This window comes from Carassius auratus, chromosome 43 (assembly GCF_003368295.1).
Source record: "Carassius auratus strain Wakin chromosome 43, ASM336829v1, whole genome shotgun sequence".
NCBI lineage: Eukaryota > Metazoa > Chordata > Actinopteri > Cypriniformes > Cyprinidae > Carassius > Carassius auratus.
The window spans coordinates 2,627,701-2,640,139 of record NC_039285.1 but is presented as its reverse complement, the minus strand read 5'-3'; the positions used below and the strand labels follow the sequence as shown (position 1 = coordinate 2,640,139).

Sequence of the window (12,439 nt, the reverse complement as noted above, 5' to 3'; positions counted from 1 at the left end):
TCATCTTCCCTCTGTCTTTCTCTTTCTCTTTCTCTTTCTCTCTCTGTCATGTTGGTCCTCTGTCAGAGTGAGTTTGAGCCCCTACTGATATTTGAGATAGACACAGATACCAACACTATAAAGAAGAGGCCAGACCCTCACAAACAGGTGAAAGACACACAGACATGTTTAGCTAGCTCTCTAAATGGGGACTTAACATGCACTACTATTGATTAATGGTGTTTCACAATTAGTAGTGTTGATCATAATTAGGGTTAGGCAAGGTAAGGCAAGTTTATTTATAATGCACTTTTCATACAGTGGTGGCAAAATAGCTAAAAGCGGACTCCTGTTGATTTAAGTGAACCTTTGGTATTTCTAACTGACTTGATCCTAATGATCTGAGTGTTTATTTTCAATGAGTATTTCTGCAGTGCATTGAGGTCCTAGACCATTTAGTGATTTATAAACCAGTATATATATATATATATATATATATATATATATATATATATAATTTAAATTTAAGTTTTAAAATGTAAAACAATAACAATATCTTCTTTTTTTGTGCCTGGAGATGATCTGCCTCCAGTTAATTTCTGTAGATTGCAAATAAGCTTATTTTTTCTTTATGATTTTATTCTCAAAAGTTGTTTTAAACTTGTCAATTTTAATATTTATTTATTTATAGATTAATAAAAAATAATCCGCCTCCATCAATTTATTTCTGTAAATGCAAATAATCTTATTATGTTGATTTATTTACATTTTAGCAGCAGTAGTAGTAGTCGTAACAACAACAACAATAATAATAATAATAATAATTATACTATAATATAGTAATTTATTTTGGTTTTATTTTAAGGCAAAGCAGATTATGACCCTTAAAAGAAAGCATTTAGAAATTTTGGAATAAATGAAAACGTAAGTTAATGAATTACTGCAGTAATATTTTCTCATCATATGTTTCCTGCAGTAATTTCAGTAATAAACTTATTAAATCTTTTATACTCTGACTATTCCTGAACAAAGACTTTCTCTTTCTCAAACCCTCTATTTATTTCCTGTATCACCCTTTTCCCTTTCGTTACCCTCTGCTCATTGCTCTGGCTGGCTAGTCCCTCTCTGCTGTGCCTCTGGATGGGTGTGTGTCTCCCACTTTCTCCGTCTCTGCCTCCTGTACGCCGCAGGTACTGAACCACAAGAGCCCGGGGAAGATCTGCCTCTGTCACTGTACTTCTGTAGATGCAAATATGATTAATGTGGATGATTTTTCTTTCAAAAAATCCCCACACAAATTTATTGTGCTAGCACTAAGATCTTGCATGCCTGAATGCAGCAAAGCATCATTTGATCAATCTGTTAAATAGGAGTTTAATCCAAAACAGGCCGCAACTCCGACAAGCATTGCTTAACAAAATATCAGTTTTTGGCCTTTTTGTTTCTTTTCGAACTGTAATAAACCTGAAATATGTAATGATTGACTGCAATTTTGAAACTTTGAGTAGTATTTGCATTTAATTGAGGAAATGATGCTGAAAAGCTGCCTGTTTAGGACGTGGTTTAAGATTTCAGCTGATGCATGTGCATGCAGTGTTAGGGAAAGTTACTTAAGTAATGCATTATTAATGCAATGTTGCGTTACTCCCTAAAAAAGTAACTTATTACATTACTTGGTTACTTTTTATGAAAAGTAATGTTACATTACATTTGTGTTACTTTTGCGTTACTTTTTAAAATATTAACAGGGCTCGATTGTTTTTAAAAATTATAAGTTCTATTCATAGCAAATGTAAAAGCCCTTTCACATCATAAAGTGTAATGAATAAACCTCAGGCTGAAGGATTAAGAAGTAAATTCACTTTGTAGAACACAGGAGAAGAAGGTTCAACACTCTTCAGCAATTAAAAAACAACAACAATAAAGCACAATTGATAATCATTTTTGCTTATTAGTATGGTTGAACTGGATCATCAAAGGTCAGCAGCAAAGACATTAGTTAATAAAATGGGATTAGTTATATTTGTGTTGTTTAACATATTCTATAGTGTTCCTGTGGCTCAAGTGGTAGAGCATTGTGTTAGCAGCGCAAGGTTGTAGGTTCGATTCCCAGGGAACACGTTAGGTGAAAAATGTTTGCCTGAATGCACTGTAAGTCACTTTGGATAAAAGCGTCTGCTAAATGCATACATTTTAATTTATACTGAGTTTGCATTTCACTGTTTTAATTAATTTTGCTGAATACTAAACTTTTTTTTTTTTTGCTAGTGGAATGAATTAATGCACATTCACATTTAGTCTAGAACTACATCATGTTCACACAACGCCTCTGTACTCCAGATTTCTCTCAATATGGGGACAGGAGACTTGTCAGTCAATAAATGTTAAAAACAAAGTAACTAACCTTTTACTTTTTTGAAAAAGTAACTCCGATACTAGGTTTTAAATTAAAAAGTAATGCATTACTTTACTAGTTGCTTGAAAAAAGTAATCTGATGATGTAACGCTGTGTGTGCATGTTTGTTTCGGGTTTGGAAGTTCTCACATCAAAAACCTCGTGTGAAAGTGAGGTCATTAAACTGTGAAGAAAAGCTGTGATGGACATCTTCGTAAGATACACTGTTCATTATTTGTGTTATTTCCACTGATTTGGCCTTTTATTTTTTTCTCCTTCCTTCGGTAGCAAGGTGAAGATTATGCCTCGGTGTCACCCTCCGGTATGTGTTTGTTTAAATCAGACTTTTTTTTATCCTCTTTCCTGCTGTGTTATCATTAATCTCTTTGTCCCACATCACATTTTAACTCTTTGCATGTCGTGCAGCGCTCCAGTCCCCTCAGTCCCCCCCGTCCCCCTCCTGCGGCCCCAATCAGAGACCCGAGAGTTACCTGTTTCGCCTGAGTCAGCGAGAGGAGAAGAAAAAAGGTGTGTTCACCTGATGCAGACAATTTCTTCTTTGATTAAACATATGATGCTCGGACACTTTTATTTGTGCTTATGGTTCGTATTTTATATAAAATTACCACAGAAATCTAAAAAGTTATTTTATTTGACTGCTCAGTGCTCACTCCCACAATGAAGGTTTTTAATGTTGGTTTGTATATTTTAATGTTTTCTAATGAACTCCTGAAGTATTGTGTTTTAGCAGTTGCTTGTAGTCAGCAGTTTTGCATTATAATGTTTAATCATTTTGTGTAGCTGTTTCCTAACCCTCAGGAAAGAATTGAAGTACAAGGGGTTGTACCATTGCCTCCTTTATTTGCAGTTGTTTTCATAGACTTTGCTTTGAATCTCATGCTGTGATTAGAGGTTGACCGATGTATCGGTTTTGCAGATTAATCGGTACCGATAGTTTATTGCTGAAACAATCGATTATCTGCAAAAATCCATGCTTTCTGTTAAATTACGTTATATTCGCCCCGAATCTAGATTGCTCTTTCCGTTTGCTCCATTTTTTAAACAATGAACTTCAAACTTATCTATGCCTCATTTCTCATTCTTGAAGTAAACTTTGGTCCGTTTTGTGAATAAATAAACTGTTTTAGACCACTGCTCGAGTTGAATGCGACATCCATTTACATACATTTTACATTTATATACATTAACATTTGGTCAAATTTGGTAACAATAAAAAATATGGTGATAAAAAAATGTAACATTTCATAGGGCCCTAAACATGTCATTTTTGTTTCAGTATTTTTAATTAATTAGACTTGCTTTATGATTAATAAACTTCAGTTTAACTATTAAAAAGTAGTGGAGAAAAATTAAAATGGAAATGGAAATTTAACGGATTTCATAGGGCTTTCTTTTTTTTTTTTTTTTTTTTTTTTGCACAAATAAAGCACTTTTTTAGTTTTTGTTCAATATACATTTTTGGTGAATTAATCGGTATTGGCCAGTGTGGTCCAACCTAGCTATCGGTATCGGCAAAAATCATTATCGGTCGACTCTTGCTGTGATGATGTCATTCGTCGTTGGTTTGTCTTGAATTCTTAATTGAAGAATTTAAAATCCTTATAGAGAAAATGTGAGAAAAGCTACGGGAATCAAAAGTCACTGAAAATGTGTCAATGTTGTTACTGTTAGCTAAATAACTGAAATTGAATATATAATTGAAGTGCTCATTGAAATAAAGCAGAAATATAAATATTAAATTGAAAAAACATAAACATGAAAACTGAAATGTAAGTTAAAAGCTAAACAAATATAAAAAAAAAAAAACAAAAAAAAAACAATATAACAGCTACTTTAAAATATCAATAAATACTGTGTATAAATACTAAAATAACTGGGCTTTTTTGTTGTGCTCCGTTACAAGCATGTCAATCATTGCTGCTGATTGTTACTTTGTGACATGCTCCGAATGGAATACGTGTTTTACAGGAGAATCCGGCACAGAGAAGGCGGAGCCAGTGGAAGCCACTCCCACACAGAGCCCCGCCCCAACGGGAGAGGAGGCGATCCTAATAGAGCAGCTGAGAAGGGTGCGTCAAACTCCTTTAGTACCCTCCTCTTTCAGTTATCCATCATTTATGTATCTATTATTTCTATACGTATATATACTTTTTATTATTATTGCTATGTAAAAATGTAGCTTTAATTTATATTTGGTGCAGTTTTAGTTTTTACCCTTTTTCTTTGTCTTATTTTCATCCCTCCTGTAGAATATCGAGTGTCGACTCAAGGTGTCCTTACCTAGTGATCTTGGGGCAGCTTTGACTGACGGGGTCGTGTTGTGCCATCTGGCCAACCACGTGCGTCCCCGATCCATATCGAGCATCCATGTACCCTCACCGGCAGTGGTGGGTGACCTTTTGGGGTTTATTTTAGTCAATGCTACATTTCTTAAGTGTGTGTGCGAGTCTGTCCATAGGAGGCTTCATGTTTTCTCTCTTTCCAGCCCAAACTGACGATGGCCAAGTGTCGACGAAATGTGGAGAACTTCCTGGAGGCGTGCCGCAGAATTGGAGTTCCTCAGGTATATTTGGTCTCCTGCACTTTAAGTCTTTAAAACTAAATAAAAAAAATTAATTCTCTGCTGCATGTTTGCTTCAAACATAACATCTCTTGCTGTTTCCTCTAGTGCTGTCAAGTTTTAACGCTAATACTACTAACTCTTTCTCTCTCTCCCTCTATTCCCTTCCAATTTAAACCATCCCATCAACCCCTCGTTGTGTTTTATTTGTTCCTCTTGGTCCTTGTCTCGGCCCTGTGGGCAGGATAGTTTGTGTTCAGCGGGTGACGTGCTGAAAGGGGAGGTGGTTTGTGTGTTCAGGCTGGTTGAGGCCTTGCTCTCCCTGGCTCCGCCTCCTCTTCACTCCGCCCCTTCTTCCCAGCTGGCTGGATTTGCCCTTTTCTACCTGTCAATCATGTCGCTGCTGTGTGCTCTTTACTGCCACCTGGTGCCAACCCTTTAAATCACACTTCCTTATTGATCATAGCCTTAAAATTTCCAACTGTTTGTGTGTTTGAGCAGAATTACAGGATAGGCTGTGTTTATGTGCACAGATATTACATTTATAGTGATACTTTGCTAAGCTCCGCCCCCTTTGTGTGATTTTGTCCGCTTTGAAGCATTCAAGCAAATTTCAGTAAAGTGTGCTGATAAAATGATACAAGTTGATTGAATTGTATTAGTGCATAGACTGGAAAGAATTGTGATGAAAGAAAGGCCATTTCTTTAAAGGAAATTAAATTGCACTACTGTTCAGTTTGAGGTAAAAGATTTCATTTTAAATATTTTTAAAGGAAGACTTTTCTGCTCACCAAGGCTGCATTTATTTGATCAAAAATACAGTAAAAACATTAAAACTGACAAATATTATTACAATTTAAAGTAACTGTTTTCTATGTGAATATCTGTTCAAATGTAATTTATTTCTGTGATCAAATCAGAATTTTCAGCATCATTACTCCAGTCTTCAGTGTCACATGATTCTTCAGAAATCAATTGATTTCTGCTGATTTGATGCTCAAGAAACATTTCAGATTATTAACAATGTAGAAAACAGTTGTGTTGCTGAATATTTTAGTAAAAAACATTTTATTTATTTATTATTAAGATTTTTTTTAAGTATTTAGAATTTTAAAAAATGTTTTAGTGTCATTTTTGATCAATATAATGCATGCTTGCTGAAAAAAAAACATCTTTCATAAACAGCAATAGTTGTTAAGATGGGATTGGTCAGTGGTGTTATAAGGCGGGGCTTAGTGCACAATCATTTGAGAGTGTTTATATGCGCGTGTGTGTAGAGAGCACATTTCCAAGCTTCATCAAAAAGCACAAAGATGGGTGGATTCACCCACACAGCCTTAAATAAGACGACAGAACGAGCCTTTCATTGTGCGTTAGTACTTCTGCACACTTTCCCCATGTTTGCCAAAGTGTATGAGTACTATGTGAAGCTTTGAGTTCCGGAAGGTTTGCATGAATTAAATTCTCCCAGATGTTTGTGAAAGACGGAAATGAGACCGAGGATGCCAAACCATAAACTCCCCTTTTGTGCCTTACTGTGTGTGTATGTCAATGTCCTCCACCTCACAGTTAGCACAACAGTTCACCTAAAAATAAAACTTAATCACCCTTATGTCATTCCAAACCTGTACGAGTTGCTTTCTTCCATGAAACACAAAAGCAGAAATTTGGGCATTCCATAAGACCTTCTCTTTTCCATACTGTTTTCTCACACAGTACTTTTGTAACATAGTACACGAGTCATATTAACTTTAATTGGGCCTCATTCATAAAAACATAAGTACATTTGAAGTAAATTGTTAAAAAAACCCTTCATAAACCTCAGATTTGATAAACAGAAGTTTGTTAATGAATTCCGGTCTTCAGTCATGTGTGGTCATTCATAATTAGCATAATCCCACCCACAAATTACATTTTAGGTGGATTATGTGTACAGGAACGCTGGTTATCCTCTGGTTTGGCTTCAGTGTATTGCATAAATTCAAAAGAAATTAATTTAATTCTTAAATTAAAGCATTGCGATATAGACAAATACCGCTTGAGCTCAGAACAATTGTAATCCATTAAAAAAAAAAAAAAACGCTTTTGAATCATTTTTGTTTATCAATTAAATTTATTTTTACATTTAACTAATTGATTGATTATTTAAAACAGATACATTTTCTTATAATTGCTTTAATAATTATGTACAACACCAATAATATTTAAATGCTTTTGTGCTTTCTTCCAAAGTGACTTTTTATATTGATCTCGTATTATTTTATTATGATAATTTTGTGGCAGTGTTAAATGCAATTATGCTAAATAGTGTTATCAAAATGCAGTTTGCTTAAAAAAAAAAGTATTGCATAAACTTAAAACTAAAAGTAGACATTATCTAATGCAAATATGAACTTTTATGCATCCAAAAACTTTACACACAAAGTCTGCTTGTGTTTCAGGAAATGAGGTCCGTTATGTGGAAAAAAGCTAAATGTCTCCTTTTGTCCAGAAAGTAAAGCATACATGTTTTAAATGACTTGGGGTGTGTAAATAACATCAGAATTGTCATTTTTGGCTGAACTAACCCTTTAAATAGTTAGGAAACCACTTGTAACCCTGCAGTGATCAAGCCTGTTGTCAGTCGTGCACCAGAACACAGTTTACTCAGTACATGCCTGTTGTTAATAAATATACAGTGTAATATATTCCTAACACATGTAGGAAACGCAACAGCAGTCGCAGACGGTGTGTGAGCGTATTTGTCAGATTTGTGTGCCATATTGCCTGATTTTCCTACAGTCTGACTGTTGTCGTCTTCTGCTTTTCTACAATAAAATCTAAACTCATGCATCGGCTGTAGATGTGTGTTTTATCGCTAGTTTAGTTGTGTGTTTGAGTCTCAGAGTCACAGCTGTATATTGAGTAGATAGATGGCTCATCAGTTTGATTTATCATTCATATTTTTAGCACAAAGAGTCTAGTTGATGTAAAATTTCTAGTTTGTGACAGGTTTTGAATGATTTTTCCATCTCTCCTCTTCTTCTTCCATCTTTTTTTTTTCCAAAAGTTTCCTTTACTTTACTTTCATCTCGATTTAAGTCCTTCTTTAGTTGCACATATTATCTGTTTTATTGGAGTTCCTTCATTATTATAAATAGTTCACTCAGAAATTAAAAATTGGTGAAAATGTGCTCATCCTCAGGCCTATCAAGATTAGGATGAGTTTGTTTCTTCATCAGATTTGGAGAAATGCAGCATTGCATCATTTGCTCAGAAGTGGATGCTCTGCAGTGAATGGGTGCCGTCATAATGAGAGTCCAAACAGCTGATAAAAACACAGTAATCCACTCCAGTCCATCAGTTAACATCTGAAGAAGACAAAAGCTGTGTGTTTGTAAGAAACAAATCTAACATTTAAGACGTTTTAACTTTAAATCGTTGCTTTCTGCTTAAATACAAGTCTATTATATCCATAATAACACTTCGTCCAGTGAAAAGGTCGTCTGGTCTGAATCAGGAGAGAAATCTGCACAGATCAAGCAGTGTTTAGAAGCCAAAACAGCTTTAAACGAATGTGCGACTGGATTTTGAAGTGAGAGATAAAAGGAGATGCACTTTTTCAATGGAAGAATAGTTATTACAAACTCATATTTTAGCCAAAAGCGACAGTTTAAAGTTAAATCGCCTTTATGATAGATTTATTTCTTACAAACATGCAGCCTTTGTCTTCTCCAGATGTTAACTGATGGACTGGAAGTGCTGTGGATTACTGTGATGTTTTTATCAGCCTCTCATTCTGACGGCACCCATTCACTGCAGAGCGAATGTGACGCAATGCTACATTTCTCCAAAACTAAAGTAGAAGCAATGTTTAATTTTTCCTGAACCTTTCATTTTTTGGGTGAACTATTCCTTTGATCATTACATTTTTTAAGTTATGTTGATATTATAATTTTGTTTCTCCATTAACACACCCTTTTCGTCCCTATTTTGTTCGCCCCTGCTCTGTGTGTGTGTGTGTGTGTGTGTGTGTGTGTTTACGGCCGCAGAGCCAGCTGTGTCTCCCTCTGCACATCCTGGAAGAGAGAGGTTTGCCTCAGGTGGCCGGGACGGTTCGGGCCCTCCTGGATCTGGCCCCTCCGAAAAACACGCCCTCCCCCAGCACGACCCCCGCCGGGCTCAACACGGTCTCCCCCCTCGCCCTGTAGGACCGAGAGCTAAAGGAGTCTCCTCCCATCACCCCCGAAGATCTTTAAGACCCCTTTCTGATCTTGAGTGACACTCAGAATGGTTCTGTAAGGGTAACACACACACACACACACACACACACACACACTACCTGCTCTTCAAACCCGGAGAGAAGAGAATACTGACGAGACCTGCGAACATGTCCAGAGACTTCTTTGAAGCTAGATTTCTATTTCGTTTTTAACACTTCATTATCTTTAACTATTATGGGTGGTGTTTATTTTTATTCTGTATTGTTTTTATTTTTATTATTATTATTATCGACTCTGAAGTTATGTGAGATTGAGAGTTCACGTATCGGAGTTACTTTGGCTGGTGGTTTAATCTCACAAAAACCTGCGCAGGTCACATTTCACATGAAATAAAATAAGATGACACTTACAGAAATGGAAACATTTTTTAGGACCACTGTGATTTGTGTGACATTATTTTCATAACGTGCAAAACAATTTCTCATTATCACAATGCAAAGAAAAATGTATTTTTTTTAAATAAAACTTTTTTTTTTTTTTATAATACATTTGAATATTGGTCTATTTTTTTCAGTGCATTATAATGCAAATAAAATGATGTATTTATATAAATAATAAAAAACAATTTTAATAAACAATTTGCTTTGCATTATACTGCAGTGAAAAATAAATACATATTTTTTACACACATTTTCATGGTGTATTGTTATTATGATAATGAAATATTAAATAAATTGTAAAGCATTTGAATTTATGAAATTAAATTACTTACATTTATTAAAATAACTTTATGCATTTATTTTATTAAATTAACTTAATACCTTTAATTCGTGAAGATTTAAATAATCGATGTATTGCCATATCTGTACTATATTACAGTAATGAGAATAATTATTGAATAATGAGAATTACTAAAATGAAATAATAAAATGTTCAAATGCATCATGACAATAAGAACTGGAGCAGGAAATGAATTCATTTTTATGAAAGTAATGTCATAATGAAAAAGATAACTAAACCTTGCCATAGGCTGTTTTCTTGTTTATTTTAGGTGAAGTGTGGCGTGTTTCCGTGAGATTCAACTGTGAGCGTTTATAGAAACAGTCCAGAGCAGCGTGTAAATGACTGAATGACACTAATTCACAGCTGTCCTAGAATAACACACGAGGGATCCAGAGAGAGTTTCTGTACAGTTTTAGTGTTTTTTTCTTTTTCTAATGACACTTTTAGTGCTACTTTGAGTACTACAATCGCACCAGAAGAAAACTATTAAAACTTAAAGAGCTCACAGACTTTATTGACCTAGTCAAATTGAGAGGCATATTAAAGTGCTATAGCAATGTTTAGCATGATGGGCACAGTTAAAAAACAAAACAAAAAAAAAATATATATGTAAAGATGTTTGAAACACGGTAAATGAATAAAACACTTATATTTTCATAGCCTATTTTCGAGCGGCGAGGGCTGATTTCTATTGCTGTTGTGTGTTTATATGTAACTGGTTTTGCATGTGTGGGATTCTGGGTGTTGGGAGTTGGACTGAAATGGGACGGCGGTATAAAAGCTGTTTTTATTTTATTTCCTTTTTATTGAGATTGTTACATTGGCACCGTTGCATGTCTTTGATTATGGATTGTCTTCAACACAACACACGTCTCCTCCGGAGCCCAGACGTCTGTGTGTGTTGTTCACTCGTTGAGGACGTAGGCTTTGCAGATCCACTTGGAGTGAGTCCTGAACACGGTCAAGAGCATGGCCAGGTCATTACACCCCAAAATCAAGAGAAATCAATTATGTTTACTTATTTTTCATGACAAGTAAGCACATTTTTACTGCATGCTTTAAAATATAAAACAGGTTCATTTAAATAATGCAATGGGAATGTGTTAAAGCAAGTTTTTTTATTGTTATTAGTATGCTAAGAATTTCATTAAATGATGCTTTGTAGACTTAATTGTCTGCATTATAATGTTGTGGGGAAAAAAAATTAAACACGATTTGTTCCCCCACTGCATTATAACACAAAAATAAAAATGAAACATGTTTTTTTGTTTTTTTTATTCAAATAATACAGTATAATGCATTGGGAGGGGAAAACATTTTCAAACAAATGTTTACTGCATTATAATGATATTAAAAATATTATTTTAATAAACACTTTTAAACTTATAAATAATTTTCTTAGCATTATAATTCAGTAAAAAACTATTAAAATGTTTTTCCCCCCTCTATGACGCTGTGATTCATTATAATGCAGTTTAAAAAAAAATACAACACTTTTCGCTGTTTAATAATGCAAAGAAAATAAAATCCCCAATAAAATTCTATTATGTATTATTTAAGTCTTTAAATATTATTTATTATATAAAATTATAAAATGAACTCGAATGACAATCACCATAATTAATCGTTTTAATTACAATAAACCACTTTGCTGGTAAGAATTTTGTTTTTATAAATATATATAATTAAAGAAATAAACATTTGATGCGAAAATGTGCTTATTTATTATGAAAATAAAATAACAATGCAAAAAAAAAAAAAAAAAGCTTGACAATAGGCTACATTTTCTTTATGCAAAAATTATCTTAAAAAAAAAAAAAAGTTTTTTTTTTTTTTTTTTTTTTTTTATGTGTCGGTGAAATGTGACCTGGGCATATTTTCATGTGATTCACTCATAGGGTCATGAACGTGCTGTTATTTATGTGGGTTTCAGAGATAATAACGCCACATTTACAAAACTCCTCATCATCTTTGATATGCCTGATAAAAGAAAATACTGAGAGCGGAAGAAAGAGGTGTAGAAAACCGACTCATTTAAGTTACGGTTTCAACTTGCTTTTTTAGAGACTTTAAAATGGGAATTAAAAGTGGTATAAAAATATCTAACGAAAGGTTTTGTATATTTTTACTATGTTTGTTTTTAGTTTTCTCTATAAAATGAATAGTTTGACTAGGGTTATTTCCCCAGCACAGATCATGTAGTTTCTTCTGCAGGGTTTGTCTCTGCGTGTCTGTACAGTAATAAATACATTCCATACGTTTATAAGTATGAACCACTGTCCACCTGAAACACGAGGACCTACTGTGCGCTTCCAGACAACCCCAACATTAGCCGTTTTATTTTCACGCTTTTGATTTTGAACACTTCTCCCTGCAAAACATTTTCTGTAAAATTTTGATGTTGGACATGAGATGGTCTGAACATTTGGATTTATGAAATTTACATTAATAAAAAGTTTCCCATTTCTGCTGCGGTGTGGTTTATTTGGACCAGACATG

General features: G+C 34.2%; 1 protein-coding gene across 4 annotated transcripts in view; it reads left to right on the top strand.

Annotated features, from left to right (window-relative positions):
- LOC113061425 (leucine-rich repeat and calponin homology domain-containing protein 3-like) overlaps positions 1 to 11,133 on the top strand; it is a 29,309-nt gene extending 18,176 nt beyond the window's left edge. Inside the window, exons 14-21 of one of the 4 annotated variants that reach the window (XM_026230522.1) lie at positions 67 to 147; positions 1,098 to 1,169; positions 2,663 to 2,696; positions 2,801 to 2,902; positions 4,364 to 4,464; positions 4,645 to 4,782; positions 4,881 to 4,958; positions 8,987 to 11,133. In XM_026230522.1, the coding sequence (XP_026086307.1) occupies positions 67 to 147; positions 1,098 to 1,169; positions 2,663 to 2,696; positions 2,801 to 2,902; positions 4,364 to 4,464; positions 4,645 to 4,782; positions 4,881 to 4,958; positions 8,987 to 9,145 (765 nt within the window). In that variant the 3' untranslated portion in view covers positions 9,146 to 11,133. Of the gene's footprint in view, positions 1 to 66; positions 148 to 1,097; positions 1,170 to 2,662; positions 2,697 to 2,800; positions 2,903 to 4,363; positions 4,465 to 4,644; positions 4,783 to 4,880; positions 4,959 to 5,199; positions 5,763 to 8,986 lie in introns of those variants that run through there. The other 3 variants (XM_026230521.1, XM_026230524.1, XM_026230523.1) reach the window with 3 other exon arrangements.
- Positions 11,134 to 12,439: the final 1,306 nt, after the last annotated feature.